Below are 23806 nucleotides of genomic sequence, written 5' to 3'. Positions count from 1 at the left end.
CAAGCCATTCGCTGCTGGCAAGTTGGCTAGTTAGCTAGCTACATAGAATGCTTTCGAGAAAGAAAATAATTATGTGAAATCAATTAATTAATTTAGACTTTACCACAGAGAAACAAAAAGGAGTACTGGGGCTGAGGGCTCTATTAGTTGTCAACAACAGCGCAAGAAAAAACATTTGTAAAAATTCTTTTGAGGTCCGCTATTAAGCTGGGCTAAGAGTACACCAGCATATCATCTTCGGCAACGATGTTTATTTACCTTAGTAAGAAGGTAACGTTAAGCTTCATTGGTCTAACAAGTACCGTATTACAATCAAATACTGTCAACTGAACATTGAGTAACAACCTTGATCCGTTATGCACGGTGTTTTATCTCTTTAGCTAGCTATCTAGATAACTAAATAGGAAACCTAGCTAGCTTGCTAGGAAGATTGCGTGATTTTCTAGTAGGCAGACAATCTACTTAGCGAACTGGATGAATATAGTTGACCTTATATAGCTAGCATGCTAAATTAGGTGCATAAGATACAATGCTGGTCAAATGAACTGGATGGTTTTAACTAGCTGGGTAGATAGCCATGTACTTGAAGCTAATACCTTTTTTTCCTGACATTTCATCTATCTTTTTGGCATGATTGTATTTGTCGTACTGTGCATCTATCTAACTTAGCTAACAGCTGCATCATCTTGTAGCTTGCTAAAACTACTAAAACTACTGGGATCTAACATTTGATAAGGAACGACGATATTGTCCATCCCCCCAGATTGCAATTCCTAACAGCATTCGACTGAAATGTGTGTCCTGGAACAAAAATCAAGGTTTCATTGCCTGTGGAGGAGACGAGGGTCTCTTGAAGGTCCTGAAGCTAGAAACTCAAACAGGTGAACACACGCACCCACGGGAGGTTTTCTGCAGTAGGTCAGCTATGGATTTCTGCAACTCTACACCTGTATGTACTGGAATAGCGTGAGTCGTCTTCATCACATTATTTATGAAGTGATGATAGGCCAGGTGAGAAAGTCTGTTGGCTAAATAAGTCTAAACTAAAAAGGCAATTAGACATTGATAAGACAATACAGAATGCAGACAGAATAAAATCTCTTCTCTTCCCCAGCTCTTGGTTTTTTGCTTTTGTGTCACACTTTACAGGGTTAAAAGCGTTAGGTTACATGGGACTTTCTACTACAGGTAACATTTGTCTGCATGATTGATTAATCAAGTGTAAATAATTAGCACTGACACTTTGTCATTCCCACATTACAGATGATGCCAAACTGAAAGGGCTTGCAGCTCCAAGTAACCTGTCCATGAACCAGACACTAGAAGGGCACAGTGGTAACGCATCAACCAGACAATCCCCTGAGTACTTGCAGTACTTCATACTTTGTACTCCATTTCTCCCATATCCTAATGTCTTTGCCTGGTGTTTTCGGTTGCTTTGCAGGTGCAGTGCAGGTGGTGACATGGAACGAGCAGTACCAGAAACTGACCACCAGTGACCAGAATGGCCTCATCATCGTCTGGATGCTGTACAAAGGTGGGTAGGCATTTGCTAAGCCTGTGGTGAGTCAGCCCAGTTTTTGGACAGTGTTGTACACAGTTTAACACATGATGTAGGATACCGGACTTGCAGTTTTACCTTCTTCCTGTTTCTGTGTGTGTGAATGTGTGGGTGTATGTCTGCACACGTATGTGGGTGTGTGTGTGTGTGTGTGTGTGTGTGTGTGTGCGTGTGTGCACGCGTGCATGCACACTCGGTTCTGTTTGTTGAACAGGCTCCTGGTACGAGGAGATGATTAATAACAGGAATAAGTCAGTGGTGAGGAGTATGAGCTGGAATGCAGATGGTGAGAAGATCTGTATTGTGTATGAAGACGGCGCCGTTATTGTGGGATCAGTGGATGGTGAGTTGATGATCTGGTCTTTTTGGACTATCTTGTATCTGTAATGCCTTAACTAGTTTTTGAGGTCTGTTTTGCTAACAGATATAATAACTTAACCCAGTCTATGTCATACTCCTTAGTCTGACTGAGGTGTATTGCAGGGTGACTCAAGAGCACAACCAGAACCTTAACATTACTTGTTGTCATAGGTTTTCTATATTGTTTTCCACATTTAAATAAATGTGTTATTGCACCATATTAACTTTTTTTTGTTGTCAGATTAGGAACACTGTCAGTGATCAGTTATTTTATGGCTACTGGTTGCAGTTCTCTTATGTTTTTTTTGTCCCTCCTTTGAGATTTCATTGGCTAGCATATTTGTCAGTATCTGGTAATGCTGTATGGCATCCCCACAGAAACTGACACAAACTGTCTCGGAAATCTGACTCTGGCTCCTCTCTGTCGCCACTCAGTGTATTATCTCTGTCTCTGAGTGTGTGTGTGTGTGTGTGTGTGTGTCCTTGTCACTCCAGGTAACAGGATCTGGGGGAAGGAGCTAAAGGGAATCCAGCTGGCTCATGTGGCCTGGTCTCCCGACAGCAAGATCCTGCTGTTTGGAATGGCGAACGGAGAGATCCACATCTACGACAACCAGGGCAACTTCATCGTGAGTATCCCTGGGTTTAGTCACCCCATCAGGAGAGAGTAGCTCTTATTGTTGTGTGTGTGAGCCTGCGCTCTTTGTAAACCCAGCGGGTGGCTGTAACGTGGAGGTCAAGGTGTCCTCAGTAAAGCTGAATATTTAATCTCATCATAAATGCCTTTAGTTCAGCACGGCTGTTAGCTGATGGAATCAAGTTCTGATTCTGATTGTGCTGTGGAGATGTTCGTCAGTGTGCGCCTGTGCTCCTGGCAGATGAAGATGACCCTGCACTGTCTGATGAATGTGACCGGGCTCCTCAGCATCGCCGGGATCCACTGGTACGCGGGCACCGAGGGCTACGTCGAGCCCGACTGTCCCTGCCTTGCTATCTGCTATGACAACGGCCGCTGTCAGGTCATGCGCTATGAGAACGACGACAGTGAGTGGGGCGTGGGGGGGGACCAGGGGCGGGGCCCCGATGGACAAGTGAAGACCACAGAGCACATATCGGTTTTGCGTCATGCCAAATGAGATGGTTAGGTGAATCTCACCAGACATTAGTAGTAATAGTAGAAATGATTATTATTGACTGACAGTAACAGTTGAATAGTAGATCCACTGAGGATATTTTCGCTACATTCTGTCTTGTGTGTATGTTTGTATGTTTGTGCGTGCACATGCAGATCCAGTGATAATCGACACGGGCATGAATGTTGCCAGTGTCCAGTGGAACCACTGTGGCAGCGTCCTTGCTGTTGCAGGCTCTCTCCGGAACATGGGAAGCGATAAAGATGTGAACGTCTTAAATTTCTACACACCATTTGGAGAGGTAAAGACAAAAAAACAACCCTGGATACACTGAGCTTCCACTTCATTAGTTAACACCAGACTTTGTTAGGAATACCTCACGTATATCTCATTATATGTCTCATATACGGCTCAAATATGTCTTCTTTTAAAAGTGGATAAATACAGACTGTAGCCCATTTGATGACACGCACAAAGTCATTAGCCGTCATCAACCAGTTTATTATTATTTTTATTATTATTATTATTATTATTAAGTTAAATGTATATAGCGCCTTTCTCAGGCACAAGGTTGCTTTACAATGATAGTGGAATTAAAAAAAAAAAGTTAATAAAACTGAAACAAATTGACGACACAATAAATAAATACGGCTAAGAAAAGAGGTTATGAAAAGTGTTGGGAAAAGAGGTTTGTTTTAAGTTGAGATTTGAAGGAGGAGAGTGTGGAGCAGAGAGGGAGAGATTAAGGTAAAGAGTCCCATAGTTTTGGGGCCTTGACACTAAAGGATCTGCCTCCTACAGACACCAGTCTAAACTAGGGGATGGAGAGGAGACCTGCAATAAAGGACCGAAGTGTACGAGTGGGGAAGTAAGGGTGTTAGAGTTAAGATAGATATGGAGGTGACAGACCGTGCAGAGCTTTGTATGTAATGAGGAGGTTTTTGAACTGAATGCGTTCAGGGGCGGGGAGCCAGTGTAGCTGATGTAGACTAGGAGTGATGTGGACTGATTTCCTTGAAGGAGGATTCTTGCGCCTGAGTTTTGGACATGGCGAAGTGAACGGTTGGTTTTTTTAGGGAGGAGAAAGTTACAGTAATCAAGACAGGAGGTGATGAAAGCATGAACCACCAGCGTCATGTGTAGAGAGCATGGGCCTAAGCCTAGCAATATTACGGAGGAGAAAAAAGGCATTTTTTACCGGAGACTTGACGTGGGGTTAAAAAGAGAGAGAGGAGTCAAAGAGTACGCTAAGGTTCCTAACTATGGATGAGGAACTGATCAAGATACTGTCCAGATTTAATTTAAGATTAGAGAATTTTTTATATTTTGGACTTCGGGCCAATAAGTAGAAATTCCGTTTTATCAGAATTGAGTTTTAAGAAGTTTATGCTCATGCACTGCTTGAGATCTTGGATACAGGAGAATAAAACAGGAGGTGGTAGGGTAGTGTCAGCCTTGGTGTTAATATAGATCTGAGTGTCATCCGCATAACTGGAAGTGAAGACCCTGCCTGCTGATAATCTGACCAAAGGGTAGCATATAGATAATGAACAGGAGAGGGCCAAGGACAGATCCCTGGGGAACACCTTGAGTGACAGTAGCAGTGTGCGATTTGTGTTTACCTAAAACAACATAATGTGTTCTATTAGAAATATAGGATGAGAACCATTCAAGAACCGTGTTAATAATGGCAATGAGTATGTTATGGTTAATTGTGTGAAATGTGGCACTTAAATCTAGAAGGAAGAGAATACTCAGGTCATCAGAATGAGCGGAGAGAAGAAGATCGTTGAGAACTCAGTGCTGTGCACTGGACGGAAACCAGACTGAAAAGGTTCAAGTAGAGCCTATTAAGAAGCTACAACTTTTTCTAACACCTTGGTCAGAAAGGGGAGATTGGAAATGGGGCGGTAATTATCAAGAAGTGCAGCATTTACTCCATTTAGGTTTTGAGAGCTGAAGGAACATAACCTAAGGTAAGGGATGCGTTAATGTGATGACAGATGGGAGCAGAAATAGCAGAACAACACTTCTTAAGAAGAGTAGTGGGGGCAGGATCAAGTTGGCAGGTAGAGGAATTAGGTTTTTGTTATAATCTCAGAGATTAGGGAAGGTTGGGTGAGAGAGAAGGCAAAAAATTGTTCAGTAGCAAGGGTGAGATGGGTGTCCCCATAATCGGATTAGAGGGGAAAAACTGGTTAATTTTGGTTATTTTTTCATTAAAGAATCTAAGAAAACCTTCACATTAATCAACAGTACCAGACAGAGGGGAAGATGGAGGCTGAAGGATCTTATTAATAGTGGAAGAGAGAGTTTTGGGCTTCTGTCTGGGACCATTGATAGCAGAGGAAATAAAGTTCGAGCGGGCAGTATTTAGAGCTGACCTATAATTATGCATATAGTCGGAATAGGCTACTTTATGAACAGTCAGACCAGTTCTTTTATAGAGGCGCTCAAGGCGCCGACCTTTGGTTTTCGGGGTATGTAACTCGGGTAAACCATGGAGAAGAACAACCAGGGGCCGTTTATCTGCAGGCCCACTGCTCACTGCATATTATTAGTGTGGCCTTCGCAGCACAGCAGTTTTTTTGTCTTTTTAAACATGTCAAAGTCACAGCTGGATTAAGTGTGATCTGCTAACCAAAAATATCCAGCTAACAGCGGTGCTGTGCTCAGAAACTGACTCCACTGTCCACACCCGCATCCATAATCACACACATACATATGCCCACTTTCAGTTGCCCTAGCAACCATGTCCAGCCCCTAATGGTTGTTTCCCTGATTTCTTCCTCTGGTCTCCTGGTGCAGCACCTTCGCACCCTGAAGGTTCCCGGCAAGCAGATGACTGCCGTGTCGTGGGAGGGCGGAGGTTTGAGGATCGCCCTGGCTGTGGACTCCTTCATTTACTTTGCCAACATCAGACCTGACTACAAGGTACGATACGAGAGCACCCCCAGCAGTGCTCAGGGGTAGGTAGGAGAATGTTCTCCTCTCCCCTCCTCCTCTACACACCCCGGGTCAATTTTCCCATGCGCAAGATCTGCACTGCCTTGGTCGGGTAAACTGACTGTACATCTGGTTAGAAGAGGGACCACTGGCACCAGTAGCGGGTAGCTCCCATGGCCACACTGGGGTACAGGCCAACAAGAGGCCCCAAAAGGGTAAGGGGCCAATGCATTCCACGCTGGTCTTCTTCCCCGGAACTACTGAGCTTTTCCCTGGACGTCCGAGCTTCCATAGCAACAAAAAGTCACAAAAAGCCAAAAAAAAAAAATGTTTCACAGTCTTCTTCTTGCTCAGCCAAAAGCTAAACACCCACACGGCCAAGCATCCACTATCCCTGCTTTGGCTTTTACGACATTAGTTCATAGTCTTGCTTGTTTTATGTCAAAATCTCATCACTGGCTCTCTGACCTTGAAGACAAGCGATTACTTTATTGCAGGCCTCATTTTAAAGGGACATGGTGTGTACCTTTAAGTGTACCCTTAAGTCCTCGATTTGCCAGACTCAACCTCTCTGACTGGGTGACCTTGTTGGGTTATGGACTGTGTAATTGTGTGTGTGCTGTGGACCAAACCCCTTTTAGTGCAGTAGTGTCTGTTCCTGTTCAGGGCACCGGGAACTGTGGTTTTAAGGAGATTTATAACCGCGGCTCTTCACGGTGAGTTGTGACTGACATTGTACCCCTGATGTGTTGACATGGCCCTTTCAACACGAACATTGGGGTGTGGTGTGGATTTCCGAGGCTGGGGTGTGGTCTAGAGTTCTGACATGGAGACGGTGGAGTTCTGACACTGGGGTGTGGTCTGGAGTTCTGAGTTTGTCAGCCAAGCGTATGGAGCACAAGAACATCAGCCGATTCTATTTGTAAGAGAGATCACATTCCAAGCAACTTCCAGCTCCGCCCATATTTCCCTCCATTTTAAATATCCATATGATTTTTTTTATCATATAAATGTTGTATATGAGGCTTGCTACATGTTTTGGACTGATTGCATTAGAAACGATAATTCTTAATTGTATGAAAACATGCGCTTTTTTGCTGATAATGGATTTTTATTTATTGGCTTGTAATCATAATGTGCTTGTTACCTGTCAGACTGTGATTTGTGATTTGCTGTTCAGTACCAGCACTGATATGTGAGAATGGTCAGCGTGTTTGCAGTGCACTGAGCTGGAGTTTATGATTCTATAACATGTCAGTATTGCTGTCAATATCTACAGCCATTTGCTTTTATTGCTGCAGAACTATTGTGGAAATACTATGATGCTTATTCCAGGTCTTGTTCTTTGCCTTTTGTCTCCCTGTCTCTCTGTCTTTGCCTCTGTAGTGGGGCTATTGTTCCAACACCGTGGTGTACGCGTACACCAGGCCGGACAGGATGGAGTACAGCGTGGTCTTCTGGGACACTAAGAACAATGAGAAGTTTGTGAAATATGTGAAGAGCCTGCTGTCGGTCACCACCTGCGGCGATTTCTGCATACTGGCCACCAAGGCGGACCACTCCCACCCCCAGGTACAGCCACTCCCACCCCCGGGTACAACCACTCCCAGCCCCAGGTACAACCACTCCCACCCCCAGGTAAAGCCACTCCCACCCCCGGGTACAGCCACTCCCACCCCCGGGTACAGCCACTCCCACCCCCAGGTACAACCACTCCCACCCCCAGGTATACCTGCCTGCTATTCTCCCATTCCTCCACCATAATTCATCTCCGTCCACCAACAGACGCTGAAGTTTGAAATATTGAACGTTATCAGTGACATTTCATTCAGTCCAAGGGGGCGCTGAGTCTATACCTCAGTGTACTACATAATACTTGAGATAAATGCCATACATAGAATCATAAACCAGGTTGTTAGTCATAGATCCACAACTCCAGTGGTCAGTGAATATGGCTTTGTAGAATTTAATTGTGAACTAATGTAATATGTATGTAAAATGTAATTCTTGGTTGTGTCAGTAAACTCACCTCGAACCTCCTCCTAACGCCTGCCCCTATTTTGCTAACAGGAGGACACGGACCCTGATGCTGTAGTGGCAACGGTAAGAATGCATCTATCGAAACCCACTTTGACTCTTCGTCCTATCCCCAAACACCGTTAAGGATCAGCTCAGGATCTATTGAGGATCAGCTAACTGGTTCTTATCACAGGGGGAGAAAGTAGATCAAGCGCTCACATGGCACCTCAGTAGAGTCTGCAAGGTATTCCTGCATGAGCGGATTACGGAGTCCTTCTGCTACCGTACGGATGGAAGACTACAGATGCCATGAGCGTTTTGCTAAAGTAATATACTTTTAGACTAGTGGAGGAATGAAGGAATATAATTATCTGACCAAGTGAATTCAAACTCTTTGCGACAGGAGGAGATACCCAGCCCAGCGTTGCAGTGGGACCATCGTAGGGAGGATTGTGAGGTGGAATTACCCTACCAGGAAATGACATTAGTTAAATGTGGGACCATAACAATAACCTATGGTCTAAACGAATGTGTCATGTTTTCAAAAGAAAGTTTCAGATTCTGTGCTTTTTACTGCAGGGGGTGATATACAGTATGAACATCACAGAATATAAGAAGAAGGACTACATGGTATAGAGTCACCTGAAGTGTCATCCAGTTTAAAACTGAAATGGTTTAAAAACCAGTTTGGAAGCGCTCTGTGTTCTTTCCAGCTCATGTTCAGGGGCAGTGTAAGCTTTGTTATGGATCAGGGTGAGCTGTCCAGTCTAGAGGGCCAATGGGAGAGACTGTGGGAGGTAGAGGTGTGCTGTATAATACTTTGAAAATAAACAACAAGTACAGTGATTTGGCCAGGCCAGAGAGTATGCGAACATGCCAGACTGAATCCTTTTGCTGAAGGAGCTAGCCTATGAAACTTGTGATGAAATGCACGACTTTTCAGATAAGTCGCGGGACCAGCTCAGGGCGAGACAGGTATCAGCAGCGATCCGAAAGGTGTCCGTGACGCTCATTCTCTAAGCCGGCCCAGGCAGCCACTGAGCTAACTGCGCATGTGCTCTGTCGTCCTGCAGTATGTGCTGGTGCTGTGTAACTCCATTGGGACTCCCCTGGACTCCAAATACATCGACATCGGTAGGAGAAACCATCCGTGGCACATGGCTAACCTGCACAAACACCTGGTCTCGGTTTTATGTAGCTGTAGGTTACAGCATACTGTACTTAGCCTAATTACCAAGCTCAACACAGCAGAATTACAACATAAAGTTTTGTTCAACACAGTGTGTTTGCTTTTAGTTTACAATGACTCTTTCTGTCATTCACTCACACACACAAACACACACACACCACATTTGATTTGATTCTACAGATCGAATGTACATTCATGTCATAAAAGTATGGTTTTTCCCTTTGTCTTGTGGTTAAACATAAAAAGAAATTCAAGCTCAAGGAATTTCATTCAAACACAGCTTAATGAATGTTTTCTGCCAGAGGATCCTTGCCACATCCTGTCACAGTCAGATTTGGAAAACTGGCTCTTATTGAATCATTGGCATCGGTCTGTCGATCGTGTTGTTGTCCCCTTATCTTGCCTCATTGGGTGTGTGGGGCGGGGCAGCGCAGAAAGCCAGAGAGATGCAGCCCTCTGGGGGAAGGCTATGCTTGCGCTTTCCTGCGTGGCCCAGCCTGGTGTACTCTGCTGGAGCTGAGCGCATCCTCCTGCGTGTGTCCGTGCCTCACGTCCTCCAGCGCGTGTCCGTGTCTCACGTCGTCCCGCGCGTGTCCGTGCCTCACGTCGTCCCGCGCGTGTCCGTGCCTCACGTCCTCCCGCGCGTGTCCGTGCCTCACGTCCTCCAGCGCGTGTCCGTGTCTCACGTCGTCCCGCGCGTGTCCGTGTCTCACGTCGTCCCGCGCGTGTCCGTGCCTCACCTCCTCCCGCGCGTGTCCGTGCCTCACGTCGTCCAGCGCGTGTCCGTGCCTCACGTCGTCCAGCGCGTGTCCGTGTCTCACGTCGTCCCGCGCGTGTCCGTGCCTCACGTCCTCCCGCGCGTGTCCGTGCCTCACGTCCTCCAGCGCGTGTCCGTGTCTCACGTCGTCCCGCGCGTGTCCGTGCCTCACGTCGTCCCGCGCGTGTCCGTGCCTCACGTCGTCCCGCGCGTGTCCGTGCCTCACGTCGTCCCGCGCGTGTCCGTGCCTCACGTCGTCCCGCGCGTGTCTGTGCCTCACGTCCTCCTGCGCGTGTCCGTGCCTCACGTCCTCCTGCGCGTGTCCGTTTCTCACGTCCTCCTACATGCGTCTGTGTTTCATGGGGAAACCGTGTTGACTTTGCAAACACAGCACAGCAACATTCAGGGGCAACTGAGTCATATAAAGTATAATTATGTATTATCTCTATTATTCACACTAATGTAAGTTTAGAGTAAATCTAGAGTTTGCTCTAATATGGGCTTTGTTAAGTTTGCTTTTTATCTTTAACCACAGGATATTTTGAGCCAGTGTAATGCTGGCTGCTGTGTAGTACGGGCTGACAAAGTAATCGCTGGTGTTTCCTCCTCACAGACCCTCTGTTTGTAACTATGACGAAGACTCACGTGATCGCCGCGTCCAGGGAGGCCCTCTACACCTGGCAGTACCGCGTGGCCAAGAAGCTCACTGCTCTGGAGATCAACCAGGTTGCCAAGACCAGGAAGGAGGGTCGTGAAAGGTCAGAGGCTGTAGGTCAGAGGTTAAGGGCGGTTTGGGGGGCCATCAATAGCGGCATCCCCAGTGTTCTTAGAAGTGTGGCAGTATGAACTTGCTTGGCTATGTGAAGGCCCCTTAGGGCAGCATGCCTCGAGCGTCTGGGATGGTGTCTGAGGCTTATTTGCCAGGGCTTGCTCTGTGACGAAGGCCGGACTCCCGCGCTCTGTTTGCGTTGTCTGCTGTGTAAAGCCGGCAGGTGCACCCTCCCGGCTGTCTCCACGAGACGATGCGTTCGCCTGCCGCCAGTGCGCAGAAGGGTATCTTTGATGTCTGCATTCATTACTCATCTCTCTGTATTTTCCTCTCTGTCCATCTCTCTCTCTCTCTCTCTCTCTCTGTTTCTCTATCCTGCAGGGTTTACCACATAGATGACAGCCCAACTGGCACTACGGATGGCACCCTGGACTTTGCCAAAGCCTTCACTGTGAGTGCCAACCACATGCACACACACACGCACGCACACACACACACACACACACACACACACACACACACACACACACACACAATGTCACTGCCCGTATCGCCTGTATGCTAGCACGGGAGAAACACACACATGCATACCTGTGGCTGCTTCAACTCCTTGCCGGAGGATTGGGTTCAGAAACCTATAAATCATTCATGACAGGACACACGCTCCCCAAGCTTTCTCTAATGAGCGGAAACACAAAATTCAAATCCTCTGTATAATTTGTATAATTATAAAATGCACACATTTCTGTGTAATATTGTATACCCTGTTACTGAGTGAATAATTGTGTGTGTCTGCTATAGATGAGTGTGTGAAAATGAGTGCTTGTTTCTGCTGTATATAAGGGTGTGTATGTAAGTTTCCATCTCCCCTGTAGGTGAGTGTTCTTTTGCGCAGGAGTGTGTGTGTGTGTGTGTGTGTGTGTGTGTGTATATGTCCATGTCCTGTATATTTTCCTCTGTTTCAGGCTACAAGAGATCCCATCTGTTGTATCACAGCATCAGACAAAATTCTCCTAGTGGTATGTACTCTTGCCTCTTTAAGAAACCCTACCAAATCCATCACCTGGAGTTTCCTTTTAGTTTTCCTTTTCTGTTGTATTATTCATAAAGTCTGTTATATCAGGTGTGTCTGTGTGTGCGTGTCTGTGTGTGCGTGTCTGTGTGTGCGTGTCTGTGTGTGCGTGTGTGTGTGTGTGTCTCCAGGGTCGAGAGTCTGGGACCCTGCACAGATACAGTTTACCCAATGTCAGCCTTCTGCAGAAGTATTCTCTGAGCTCCCGTGCTTACCAGCTCTCTCTCAACTGCAACTCCAGGTGTCCACACCCTCATTATAACAGCTATGCACCCAGCATATGGAGGATGTAGCTCTACACCCCAGCAGGATTAAGGGTGTAACCCCAGAGAGACAGAAGGTGTAGTCCCCAGGGGTATTAAGGGTGTAGCCCCCAGTGCGACAGGGTGTGCAGCCCCCAGAAGGAGCAAGGGTGTAGCTCCCAGCAGGCCTGAGGGTATAGACCCCAGAGGAATTAAGGGTGTATTGTCCAGTGTGACAGAGGGTGTAGCCCTCAGCAGGACTGAGTGCATCAGAAGTGGGTTAAAGCATCACTTTGCTTTGTATTATTCTCTTGGTCACATAGTGTAACCCTCCTTGCTCCTACATTATAGTGTACTGTAGTAAAATGTGTTACCGTGCTTTTGCATAGACTTTATACCAGTTGTATATCCCTAACCTTGTTCCACATAGTATTTGAGGTCTATGCTGAAGTTTTCTTCTGTTTTGCTGTAGAAGTCTGTATTTTTTTTCCATATGTCTAGATTTCCAAGTTGTCATGTTCGGTAATGCTGTGTTTTCCCTCCTCAGTCGCCTGGCCATCATCGATATGATGGGAGTGCTGACGTTCTTTGACATGGAGGCACGGGGCTCCCCAGGTGATGCGGAGGGAGCTTCTTTAGCTGGAGACCCCTCCAAATTTGAGCGCAAAGATGTCTGGGACATGCAGTGGGCCAACGACAACCCTGACTTGTTCGCCATGATGGAGAAGACTAGGATGTATGTCTTCCGAAATCTGGACCCAGAGGTGAGAGTGTGAGTGTGAGTGTGAGTGTGAGTGTGAGTGTGAGTGTGAGTGTGAGTGTGAGTGTGAGTGTGAGTGTGAGTGTGAGTGTGAGGGTGAGGGTGAGTGTGAGTGTGAGTGTGAGTGTGAGGGTGAGGGTGAGGGTGAGGGTGAGGGTGAGGGTGAGGGTGAGCGTGAGCGTGAGCGTGAGTGAGTGAGAAAGAGAGAATGACAGTGAGTGAGAGTGAGACAGTGGGAGTAACAGTGAGAGTGAGACAGTGAGAGAGAGACAGAAAGAGAGGTGAAACACACAAGTCGTTACTGATGTGTGATGCCATAATATAATGTCCTTTGTATGCTGCTTAACAGCGAACATCTTCTGTCCATGTGGTTTCTGTTGATATGGTGAGGCTCTTTCATAAATAAGCAGCCGGACTTTCTCAGTGAAGCGTGTTTCTGAACGTCGTCTAGTCCACCTTCACCATGACCTCACTATAAAGACACAATGTGGCGTCTGGGGAAACAGCGGCCTCTCTACTGGCCGTTTGGCCTTCGTGTTCAGATACACTACCTTCCACTGCCTGTTTAAGAAGGAGCTTGGTCTGCTGCTGTTTATTGGGCCTGGCCATAATGCAGAAGGATGTTTTTACAGTTAGTACATCTAACTTGATATGTTGTTGCTGTGTGCGATATTGGCTTTCTTTTCATGTCTCTCTTTACCGTAATTCTACTGTAGGAACCAATTCAGACATCCGGTTTCATCTGCAACTTTGAAGACCTGGAAATTAAGTCCGTTCTTTTGGACGAAATTATGAAGGTACACGTCTCCTACGCCGGTAGTGGACAAATGTAGCAGTTAAATAGATGATTGTCCAAAATGCTTTATTCACAAGGCTTCTAGTTTATTATCAGTTCTGAAGTTCTGAGGTGTTAGAGATTTTTTTTCTTTTGTTGAGCATGTTGGGTTTAAATCACGGGTCAAACCGAATGCGCAGCTGACCTTGGGCCGTCTGACCCTCGTATCAGGAGCCGGAGAGGCCAAACAAAGACTTCCTGATGAACTTTGAGATCCGCTCGCTGAGGGACAGCAGGACACTGATCGAGAAAGTGGGCATAGGGGATGCCTCACAGTTCATAGAGGACAACCCCCACCCCCGCCTCTGGTAGGCCAGGCACACAGGCTTTCGTTATTGCAGAGGAATTAAGCGGCTTCCCGGATTTGACCCCGGTACCTTGTTTGCGTTTTCATGTACGTTATGAGCAGATATTGAAGGAGAATTTAGACAGTTCTCTGTCATTTTGGGAGATCTGTGTTTGTTGGTGTGGTCACAGAAACAACAAGACCAGGATCACGACAAAGAAATGTGAATGGAATCTTGTGTGTGTGTTTCAGTGGAACAAAGCTGTGGAACTGGCTAAGAACCACAATATGAAGGAGATTGGTCCTCTGCTGTGTGTGTATATGTGTGTGTATATGTGTGTGTGTGTGTGTGTCTGTTTTCCAGGACTATTGTCACAGCATTGAGAGGACACATGCTCTTCGATTCAGGAGAGTTTCACACACTAAAGAAACATGGCGTGTGTGTGTGTGTTTGTGTGTATGTTTGTGTGTGTGTGTGTGTGTGTGTGTGTGTGTGTGTGTGTGTGTGTCTCTGTGTGTGTGTGTGCGCGCACCCGGGTGCTTTTAAGCGTTTGTGTTCGGGGCAGTAATGCATGTGAGGGCATTTGTTTACTCTTCTCTCAGTGACGTGAGATGCCACGGAGTCTGAACTGGTTTATGACCCCCATGACGTGAGACTCGAGGGCCCGTTTATGGTCTCGGATACGTGAGAAGCCACAGGGCACAGCCTGGTTTATGGTCCGAGTTACAATGTCGGCTCAGAACGGTGAAGGTGAACACTTCCACCATATGAAGAATGTCATATGGTGGATGCGCCGTGAACAGCGAGTGGTGATTTTGTTGAAGTGGTCTCAGAAACAGCAAGAAAAGGATAAATGAGTGAAATATAATTGGGGAAATAAACCTGGAGGACTGGAGATGGCCAGAAGAAATGTGTAATTCTGGTCCAAAAATGGCACATTCATTTTCAGCAGGTTCTACTTCGAAGGCCATAGATACTCACAGAGGTGCCTGCTTCACTGAGAGAGAGAGAATGATGGAGAAAATGATTGAACGAAGTGCCGTTGCAGTGTGCTGGAGATGTCACAACTACGGAATCACGTGCATTTGGGAGCGCCAGTGTCTGTTGGGAATTCGGCTACCTTTGGAGCCATGCAGCTCCTAGCACTTCTCGCATCACCTGGAGGAATTTCAGAGGGCCACGGGGAAAACAAGGGAACAGCATAGCCCAACCACCCCAACTCCTTTAATGTCACCGTAACACTGGTTTGACACCAGGGTTCTTTTAGTGAAGTGTGTCTGTGTGTGTCTGTGTGTGTCTGTATTACACACGCATAGTCTCATTAGAGACACCTGCCTTTTCACGATTGGAGCTTCCCTGTATAGACCTTGGGGTACAGCATGAGCGAGTTTTCCATAAATCAGTTTCACTGTGACTCCACATCAGAATGGGAAAATCGAGTGATCTGAGCGACTGTGAACAGGGCGTGGTCACCGGTGCTAGACTAAACGGAGCCGGTATTTCAGAAATGGCCTCCTTGTAGGGTTTTATGGCACAGCGGTGTTGAGAGCACACAGAGAAAGGTGTGATTGAGTAAAAACATCAACTGAGGGAGGATCCCATCGATGTAACCCGTTGACACAAGGGGTTGGAGGAGGTCAAGAATAATTATGATGAACAGGTGGTGCACAGCCAAATACAACACTTGTGCTCCAACTGACTCAAACTGTCCTCAGCACGGGTGGGCTACAACAGCAGATGACCAATTCTATTGCCTTTGCTGTCTAAGAGAAACAGAAAGGTGAGACTCCAGTGGGCGAAAGAGCACAAAATGAGATCAGTGAGCAGTGGGGAAATCACCTGGTCAGATGAATCCAGATTTCTCTTGCACCGTGCAGATGGGAGGGTGAGAATTTGGCACAAGCAGCCTGAATTGATGAGCCCTTTTTGTCAGGTGTCAACACTTCAGGCTGGTGGAGAAATGGAGTGAACACTTTCTTGGCACATCCAGGCTCCTCCGATACCTCTGGATGGACGTTTGGACAGTGGGGCTTACCCAAGCATCGTGGCTGACCAAGTTCATCCCTTTGTGGCAGCCGTTTACCCAGAAGGACACTTTCAGCTGAACAATGCACCATGCCTCAAGGGTCGTATAGTCATGGATTGGTTCCAGGAACATGACAGCGAGTTTGCCCTGCTTCTTTGGCCATCACTGTCGCCAGATCATAATCCTATAGAGCATCTATGGGATGAGGTAGAACAAGCTGTTCAGAGCACATCAGTACATCCATCTCATTTGCGGCAACTGTAAGAAGCTGTCCTGTCCACGTGGGCCAGAATGTTTTGCAGAATGTTTTCAACGTCTAGTGGAATCTGCCATGAAGACTGCTGCAGTTCTGAAGGCCACACGAGGTCCATCACGCTACTAGATGTCTGAAAGAAACTGGTGTGTGCGAGTGTGTGTGTGTGTGTGTGTGTGTGTGTGTGTGTGTGTGTGTGTGTGTGTATATGATGAGAGATGTGACTGTGTAGAGTCTGGAGTTTGCTGTGGGTTCATAGGTCATTCCCAGGCACTTGTGAATGGATCAAAGACTTCAGCCTGGTCACACACACACACACACACACACACACACACACACACACACACACACACACACATACACATACATGCACACACGGTGCTCCCTTCATCTCACTGCATGCTTTTTCACCTGTGAACCACCATGATCTTTGGGTGCCCGTGCTTAAGCCAAAAAGGGTCTGGGCCTTCAACAGCTGCACTTGCCAACACAGGTCCACATTTATTTTCACCCGCTGGCCCTGTGTCAGACTGGCTCTTAAGAGTCCGAACTGATCCTGCACTGACTCTTAGGAGTCCAAACGGACCCCTAATGGAGATTTTCTGAATGCGAAATGCTTTTGCTGACCATGACGAGTGAACCAGGAGCTTTGGACGTTTTATGAGACATCCGTCCATTCATTCAGACTCATTCTTCAGACAAAAGAGGACTTTCCAGCTTCAGTATATCTTGCTGTGCCAACAGGATAATACAGTGTCAGTAATGCAACGCAGGGCCTGAAAATTGCATAATTCCAATTAATCCAGGGAGTGACTGGGCTATGGTGTAGTGACTGGGGAAAGGAAAGATCTTAAGGGCAGTGAATGAATGCAGGTCTGATCTAGCTGAAAATACCGACCAAAAACACCATCCACAACCCAGCTTTGGATCAGCTGTACTGGGGTCAGTTCAAGTGAAGCTAATTAATACTCTGGCATGATCCAGTCAGAACGGATCCGATGTCTGATGGTCACTTTCAGATCTGGTGATCCGATTGCTTGTTTCTTTGTTTATTCTCTCCCTGTAAAATTACACATGCGTTTAAACAAGGCTTCTTTCCCAATGTGCCCGCCGCGGCCGGTGCGAAGGCGTTTGCTGGCCGAGGCCGCCCTGCAGACCCTGGAGCTGAAGACAGCCGAGCAGGCCTTTGTGCGCTGCCGGGACTACCAGGGCATTGAGTTCGTCAAGCGTCTGGGCAAGCTGCAGAGCGAGGCCATGAAGCAGGCCGAGGTGGCCGCCTACTTTGGCCGCTTCGAGGAGGCTGAGAAGATGTACCTGGACATGGACCGCAGGTATGGGCAGCTGGGGGGAGGGGTCAATCCCAGCAACCTCCCCAGGGCGGAGGGGTCAATGCTAGTGCCGGGAACAGTGCACGGCCAGCAGATGGGTTCGGTGGAAATGCTTTGGGTCAGTTGAGGTTGGGTTTCTGAAAGGTACCTTTTTTTTTTTTTCCTGGTTCATTCATTCATTCATTCTCTTTCTTTCTTTCTTTCTTTCTTTCTTTCTTTCTTTCTTTCTTCTCTATCTTTATTTCTCTTCCTCTCTCCTTGCACTCATATCACTTTTCTTTCTTCTTACCTCAAATAGCTGATACTTTTGTCAATGACCCTCTCTCTCTCTCTCTCTCTCTCTCTCTCTCTCTCTCTCTCTCAGGGACCTGGCCATCAGTCTGAGGATAAAACTGGGCGACTGGTTCCGGGTTCTGCAGCTGCTGCGTACAGGATCGGGTGACAGCGATGACGCCCTACAGGAGCAGGCCTACAACGCCATTGGCGACTACTTCGCCGACAGGCAGAAATGGTACCGCACCACCACACCCCATGCGGCACCCCCCCCCCCCCCCAGCAACGCCACATTGCCTTATCGCGGTGTCTGCTGCCCCTCAGGCTGAACGCGGTGCAGTACTACCTACAGGGCCGCAACCAGGAGAGACTGGCCGAGTGCTACTACATGCTGGAGGATTATGAGGGTCTGGAGAGACTCGCTAACTCTCTGCCCGAGAACCACAAGCTGCTACCAGTAAGATCACCCTTCCAGCCCCCTCTCACTTACATGTTAGTCTTTCCTTGCTCATCTGCAGTTCTTCATGTCGGCTTCTTTGCTGCTTTTAAACGGGATGAATGTGTTAAGGCGGGGAAAAAAGGGCAAACCAGAGCCAAAATGAAACACCGTGGCCGCACTTCCCAAACTAAAAGGTTAACGAGGTTCGATGTGTTCTGGGATTTTGATTAAGTGTTCCCTTGTGTGTGTGTGTGTGTGTGTGTGTGTGTGTGTGTGTGTCTGTGTGTGTGTGTCTGTCTGTGTCTGTGTTTAGGACATCGGGCAGATGTTTGTGACGGTGGGGATGTGTGAGCAGGCAGTGAGCGCGTATCTGCGGTGCAGCCAGCCCAAAGCGGCAGTTGAGACCTGCGTGCACCTGAACCAGGTAGCTCCACCCCGCATCCACCCCACATCCACCCTGCATCCACCCACCTCCATCTTGCAGAACTTCTCTTCAACTGTCCCTCCACTGCTGCGGAGCGTTTCATCTCGTGGTCCGACCTACCTCTGCTGCCACAGCTGCCTGGAGCGCTTTCAAGCTCCACCCCCTTGCCCCGCCCCCTGCCCTGCCTAGCCAATAGACACTGGGGCTTAATAATACCACACTCCACAAGAGCCAGGTGCCTGCAGCTGCGCTCGGCCGTCACAAGGCTTCCCGGGTTCCTAAACACATTAAGCTGCTTCTTGGACAGGACAGAAATTACATGCTGGAAGCGCTGTACTTGTAATTATCGCTCACCACTTCAGCAACTGTTTTTTGCCACTCTAAATGCCTGTGTCCATAATTATGGCAGTATATTCCAAAGTGAGCGTTCGCCATCCTCTGTCACCCTTTCTAACATTCTCAGTTGTTCTACTAGGCTCGTGTTAGGCTCGTGTTTTAATACTTCTAACAAAAATCAACTCTTCTTGCAAAGCTGTAGACATAAGACCTCTTTCTGACGAGCTTGTTCATTTTACATACAACTATGCATGTCTTCTGACAAAAAAAAACAAACTGTGGCATAACATTGTCTTGACTTGGAAGAAATACGTGTGTGTGTGTGTGTGTGTTTCAGTGGAATAAAGCTGTGGAACTGGCTAAGAACCACAATATGAAGGAGATTGGTCCTCTGCTGTCAAAGTACGCCACTCACCTGCTGGAGAAGAACAAAACTCTGGAGGCTGTGGAGCTGTACCGCAAAGCACATCATTTCCTGGAGGCGGCCAAGCTTATGTTCAAGGTGAGGGTGTGCGAATGCATGGGAGCCCAGGGCCCGCGGCGCCGCGCGTGGGGTCCCAGGACTTCGCCGGCGTGTGTGCTGCGTGCAAACACTGAGCGAATGCACCTCCCCCCTGGGGCAGATCGCTGATGAAGAGGCAAAGAAGAGGACGAGGCCGCTGCGGGTGAAGAAGCTGTACGTGCTCGCCGCCCTGCTGGTGGAGAACTACCACGAGCAGGTCAAAAGCTCCCAGCACAGCAAAGCCAAGGGCAAGAAGTCAGAGGTACGGCTAACGTGCCACCGCAAGGCCTCACCAGGTCCTGTCCATTTGGAGGAACCCTAGACATTCCCCACAGATGTCTGCAAGGGGAAATGAGCATGTTGTGCGCGTGACGTTCGTACGAGTGTCAGTGGGGAGGTGACTCTCCACTCAGTACGTGAGGCTGTAGTCAGTGGGTGTGTTTTGGATCTCATCTAGCAACATAGTCATTAGCGATAAAGAGGGCTATTTGTAGTCCACTCGAGGATGTGCGTGTTGTGCGCGCACGTGTGGGTCTGTGTGTCTGTGTGTGTGTTCACATGTGTGTGTCTGTGTGTGTGTCTGTGTGTGTGTGTGTACCTGCCCCAGGCCACGTCAGCTCTGGCCGGCTTGCTGGAGGAGGACGCGGCTGCGTCAGATGGCTGTACAGTGGACAAAGCATGGCGGGGCGCGGAGGCCTATCACTTCTTATTGCTGGCCCAGAGGCAGCTGTACGACGGCACGCCCGAGGCCGGCATGAGCACAGGTACGCCTCCGCACGCACGCACGCACGCACACACGGTGTTAAACCACCTGAGTCATTTGACATAAGAAACTTATGTTAAATTCTATAAAACCTGGATTCCAGACACACACACAGGAACTGTGTCACATACACACCTCACTGCTACAGGTGCTCGACTGTCACACTTTATGCTCTTGTTTAATTGTCTTGGCCTGGACCCCAACATACATGGAGGTCTTCTGGGGAAGTGTTCAGGAGAGTTTCACACACTAAAGAAACGTGGCGTGCGTGCGTGCGAGTGCGGGCACACAAATGTGTGAAATCCTTCATTTATGATGCAGATGATGAGGCTGTTCCACATCATCTTGTGCAGTGTGATTTTACCCCCCCCCCCCCCCCCACACGCACACAGACACACACAGGATGATATATAGCATGACCTTGTGTCCTGCTACAGAAAGGCTCAAAATGAAACAGCATCTGTCTAATTCATTAGAGGATGTCTTTAAATGAAACGCTAATCATAGTTTAGTAGAGCGGAAAATTAAAATAGATCTTGTGTTAGTGTCTTATGAAAGCTCTCCTCCATAAAGTGTTTTAGCGTGCAGTTCATTTACCCCCTCTGTCACACACTCAAGTGTGGTCACTTTGGATCATCATTATTATTCCTCGTTCTCCTTCTCTCTCTTTTCCTCTACATTTTCCTCTTTTTCCTTTGCTTCTATTTTCCCCCCTCTCCCACGCATTCCCCACCCTGCCTCGTTTTCTCTCTCTCTGTCTTTCTGACTCTCTCTCTCTCTCTCTCTCTCCCCTCTCTTCCTTTCCCTCTCTCCAGCTCTTCACCTGCGGGACTACGAGGACATCATCCCCCCTGTAGAGATCTACTCCCTGCTGGCGGTCTGCGCGTCGGCGAGCCGTGCCTTCGGAACCTGCTCCCGGGCCTTCATCAAGCTGGAGTCGTTGGAGAGTCTGTCCGCGGAGCAGAGGCAGCTCTACGAGGACCTGGCCCTGGAGATCTTCACCAAGCACAGTCCCAAAGACAGCCGCCTTCTAGACAGTCCGGACGACAGGTGACCCGCAACACGCTCGCTTCGCACCGCCTGGGCTTTTTTAACCACAGAGAGCTTGTCTTTATTTCATGACGGTCACACTCCTTAAGCAAATGCATGTAGACACATTTGCGTGGCTTAGGGCCCTGTCCGACATTCCATTTAGATAAGACGACGGGATCTCTAGTTAGGAAAGGGCTCGCTTAGCACTTCAGCTGTCCTGTTAAGGACAAAAACTTTACAAACTTGTGTACTCTAAGTTGCTATCTTGTGTTATTGTAGTCCTTTGGCATCTGGCCAAAGCTCACAATTTTGGTGAACAGACACCTTCTGGCAGTGTCAACGTGGCCTCCTGAGAGCCCACAGCTAGAGAAGTTTGAAACTTTGAAACATTGCACACTGTCCTCATACAAGGGCATAACATCTCACGCACCAACATCTTGCACCAAGGAGCTGCCTAATTTCTACAGTTACAAAAAGAGGAGAAATTAAGTTAACTAGAAAGCAAGTAGAAATGGCAAAGGCACATAGCAATGCTGCACAGGTCATAGGAGGTCGCAGGACATCTGAGTTCAACTAGAGTTTACCTGGACTCTCGGGTTCAACTAGAATCAGTCTGGGTTCCTCCCCAGGCTCTTGAAGAATGAAGTCTTTTAGTTTCACCTTCAGTCTACACAGTCAGTTTCTCACAGTCCAAAAACAAAGCGCTAATTGTCTGTGTTCTCCTTTAACACCACTGTTTCTGTTGGCTTTGCATGTTCAGTACAGATGTGCCGAAGTGGAAGTTTTATGCTTTGTTTGGGCTGTAACTGTAAAACGCCGGGATGTTCTCAGACGGCCATGTCTGCCCTGGGTCTTGCTCAGGGCGCGCTGGCATGCGCATGAAATGCCGTGCCGCTTCTGTGGCTGTGGCCATGCAGTGGTATTGGTATTCTGCCAATCACAGTGGTTCGTGCTTGGGGATTTGAGTTGTTTTTTTTTTAAAAAGCTGTTTCACAGTTCACTCCAGAACTTTTACAGGAGGCAGTGAGGTGTAAACACTTAGGTCAGGCTTTAGAAATCACTTTTTTAAGTTTCTCTGGACAAGAGCATCAGCTAAATGCAGTAAATGTAAAAATAAAAACGTGTAGGGGACGCTTCGTTTGGTAACGCTGTTCTTGTTTTCTTCCCCCATCTCTCAGTTCGGAGGGCAAGCCGCCCACCTGTATAGTCACCGGCAGACGCATCTCTGACTACCAGTTCTGGATGTGCAGCGTGTGCAAGCACTGCGCCCGCGAGCAGGACATCACAAGCCACAGCTTCTGCCCTCTGTGCCATGCCCCACTGGCCTGACTCCGCCCATCCCTGCGGCCTCCTCTGCCCCACGTCCCTGCCCTCTGCCTCCCTGTACGGTGCCCTGCCTCCTCTCCCTGTCTCTCCTTGTTCTTCGTTCAAGAAGAATCCCAGGACATGCTCCACTCACTTTATATCGTTACTCCGCAATTAACCGACATGAAGACACTGTTGGGTTTGCAACCATAAGGAAATCAGCCATGGTTTAAAAGGCTTAGCAATGCTAATGGTTTAATAACTTAGAATGAAACAGATTTGGAAACCAACTTTTCACTGATGTGTGTAGAAAACTATATGGGTAGGAAGCCCCTCCAGGAACTAGGGATTAGTCCGCTGCTGTGTAGCAGCAGTGAGAACAAAATGTTACACTCTAAATTACTCTACGCGTCAGCCTACAGTAACGGCACAGGAAGTATCTGACTGTTTTGATTTTTTTAACTGGTCCGTCACCCATCGAGCGATCTAATCCAAGGCACTAGCCTTGAATAACAAACAGTCTTCTGTCAGTTTGACTACAGAGCTTTTGGCATTGTGGTCACTTGCCTAAATGTTTACTACACTTGAATGTACCTTATATTTTTGCATTAGCAAATTATATGCATATAATATTTTTACTTTATCACCTGTTATATGTTTACTTAGACAATGAATCTTGATGTGCAGTGTCTTTAACGTGTCCATGTGTGTAGAACGAAAGAGCAGCTATACACACATACAAACACACACACACACACACACACATTATATATATATATATATATATTGTGTGTGTGTGTGTGTGTAAATCATTTCCTGTACAAATAATTTTTATTAGCCTAAGTAATAAAATGAATTAAAAAGAACAGTGAGTGGATAAAATATTGTTACTAACATAAAATGTTGCATTCTGATGTATTTTTCTAACCAGTAGTACATATCGGTATTTTCACCCCCTAAATTCTACCGCCCCCTTGTGGCACATGGGCCTATATGCGTGCAGACACCAGCGCCTACCCACATCATCGAGTCAAGCCGCTAGAAGGTCAAATGTGATATTCTGTTAGACCAAAATGAAAATTTTTCTGTGTCGTGGTGTGGCCGTCTACACTAGGCACTTGAATATTACTTTTCCATTATCCTCAATTGTGTTAACCTACTTATGTATGCTTTAAAGTAGCGATAACGCACGGAC

The 23806-nt window shown here is 47.4% G+C and overlaps 1 protein-coding gene across 3 annotated transcripts; it reads left to right on the top strand.

Moving 5' to 3' along the window:
• The first annotated feature begins 3 nt into the window (after nucleotides 1–3).
• wdr35 (WD repeat domain 35) lies at nucleotides 4–23400 on the top strand. Of its 3 annotated transcripts, XM_027008258.2 has the most exons (29): nucleotides 4–270; nucleotides 764–881; nucleotides 1150–1188; nucleotides 1264–1335; nucleotides 1445–1537; nucleotides 1776–1904; nucleotides 2417–2550; nucleotides 2800–2965; nucleotides 3210–3355; nucleotides 5863–5988; nucleotides 7387–7572; nucleotides 8071–8103; nucleotides 9093–9153; nucleotides 10579–10723; nucleotides 11116–11185; nucleotides 11700–11753; nucleotides 11938–12047; nucleotides 12596–12812; nucleotides 13525–13605; nucleotides 13815–13951; nucleotides 17337–17540; nucleotides 17902–18048; nucleotides 18135–18267; nucleotides 18563–18673; nucleotides 19347–19511; nucleotides 19633–19773; nucleotides 20119–20275; nucleotides 21090–21324; nucleotides 22485–23400. In XM_027008258.2, the coding sequence occupies exons 1-29, from the start codon at nucleotides 247–249 to the stop codon at nucleotides 22633–22635; spliced, it is 3585 nt and encodes a 1194-aa protein (XP_026864059.2). In that variant the 5' UTR covers nucleotides 4–246; the 3' UTR covers nucleotides 22636–23400. The 3 variants fall into 3 exon arrangements, with proteins under 3 accessions (XP_026864059.2, XP_026864060.2, XP_026864061.2); XM_027008259.2 differs by lacking the exon at nucleotides 1150–1188; XM_027008260.2 differs by lacking the exons at nucleotides 4–270; nucleotides 764–881 and adding an exon at nucleotides 897–1011 and having other exon boundaries at nucleotides 1115–1188.
• Nucleotides 23401–23806: the final 406 nt, after the last annotated feature.

The sequence above is a fragment of the Electrophorus electricus genome, chromosome 11 (assembly GCF_013358815.1).
Source record: "Electrophorus electricus isolate fEleEle1 chromosome 11, fEleEle1.pri, whole genome shotgun sequence".
In the NCBI taxonomy this organism is placed as follows: domain Eukaryota; kingdom Metazoa; phylum Chordata; class Actinopteri; order Gymnotiformes; family Gymnotidae; genus Electrophorus; species Electrophorus electricus.
This window is presented reverse-complemented; position numbering and strand designations above follow the sequence as displayed.

Excerpts from the sequence above, each read along its gene's own strand:
- wdr35 (XM_027008258.2), top strand. The coding sequence starts at position 247 with ATGTTTATTTACCTTAGTAAGAAG. Across the intron at positions 1,189-1,263 it reads CATGGGACTTTCTACTACAG|ATGATGCCAAACTGAAAGGG; the intron begins GTAACATTTGTC and ends CCCACATTACAG. Across the intron at positions 19,774-20,118 it reads CCAAGGGCAAGAAGTCAGAG|GCCACGTCAGCTCTGGCCGG; the intron begins GTACGGCTAACG and ends TACCTGCCCCAG.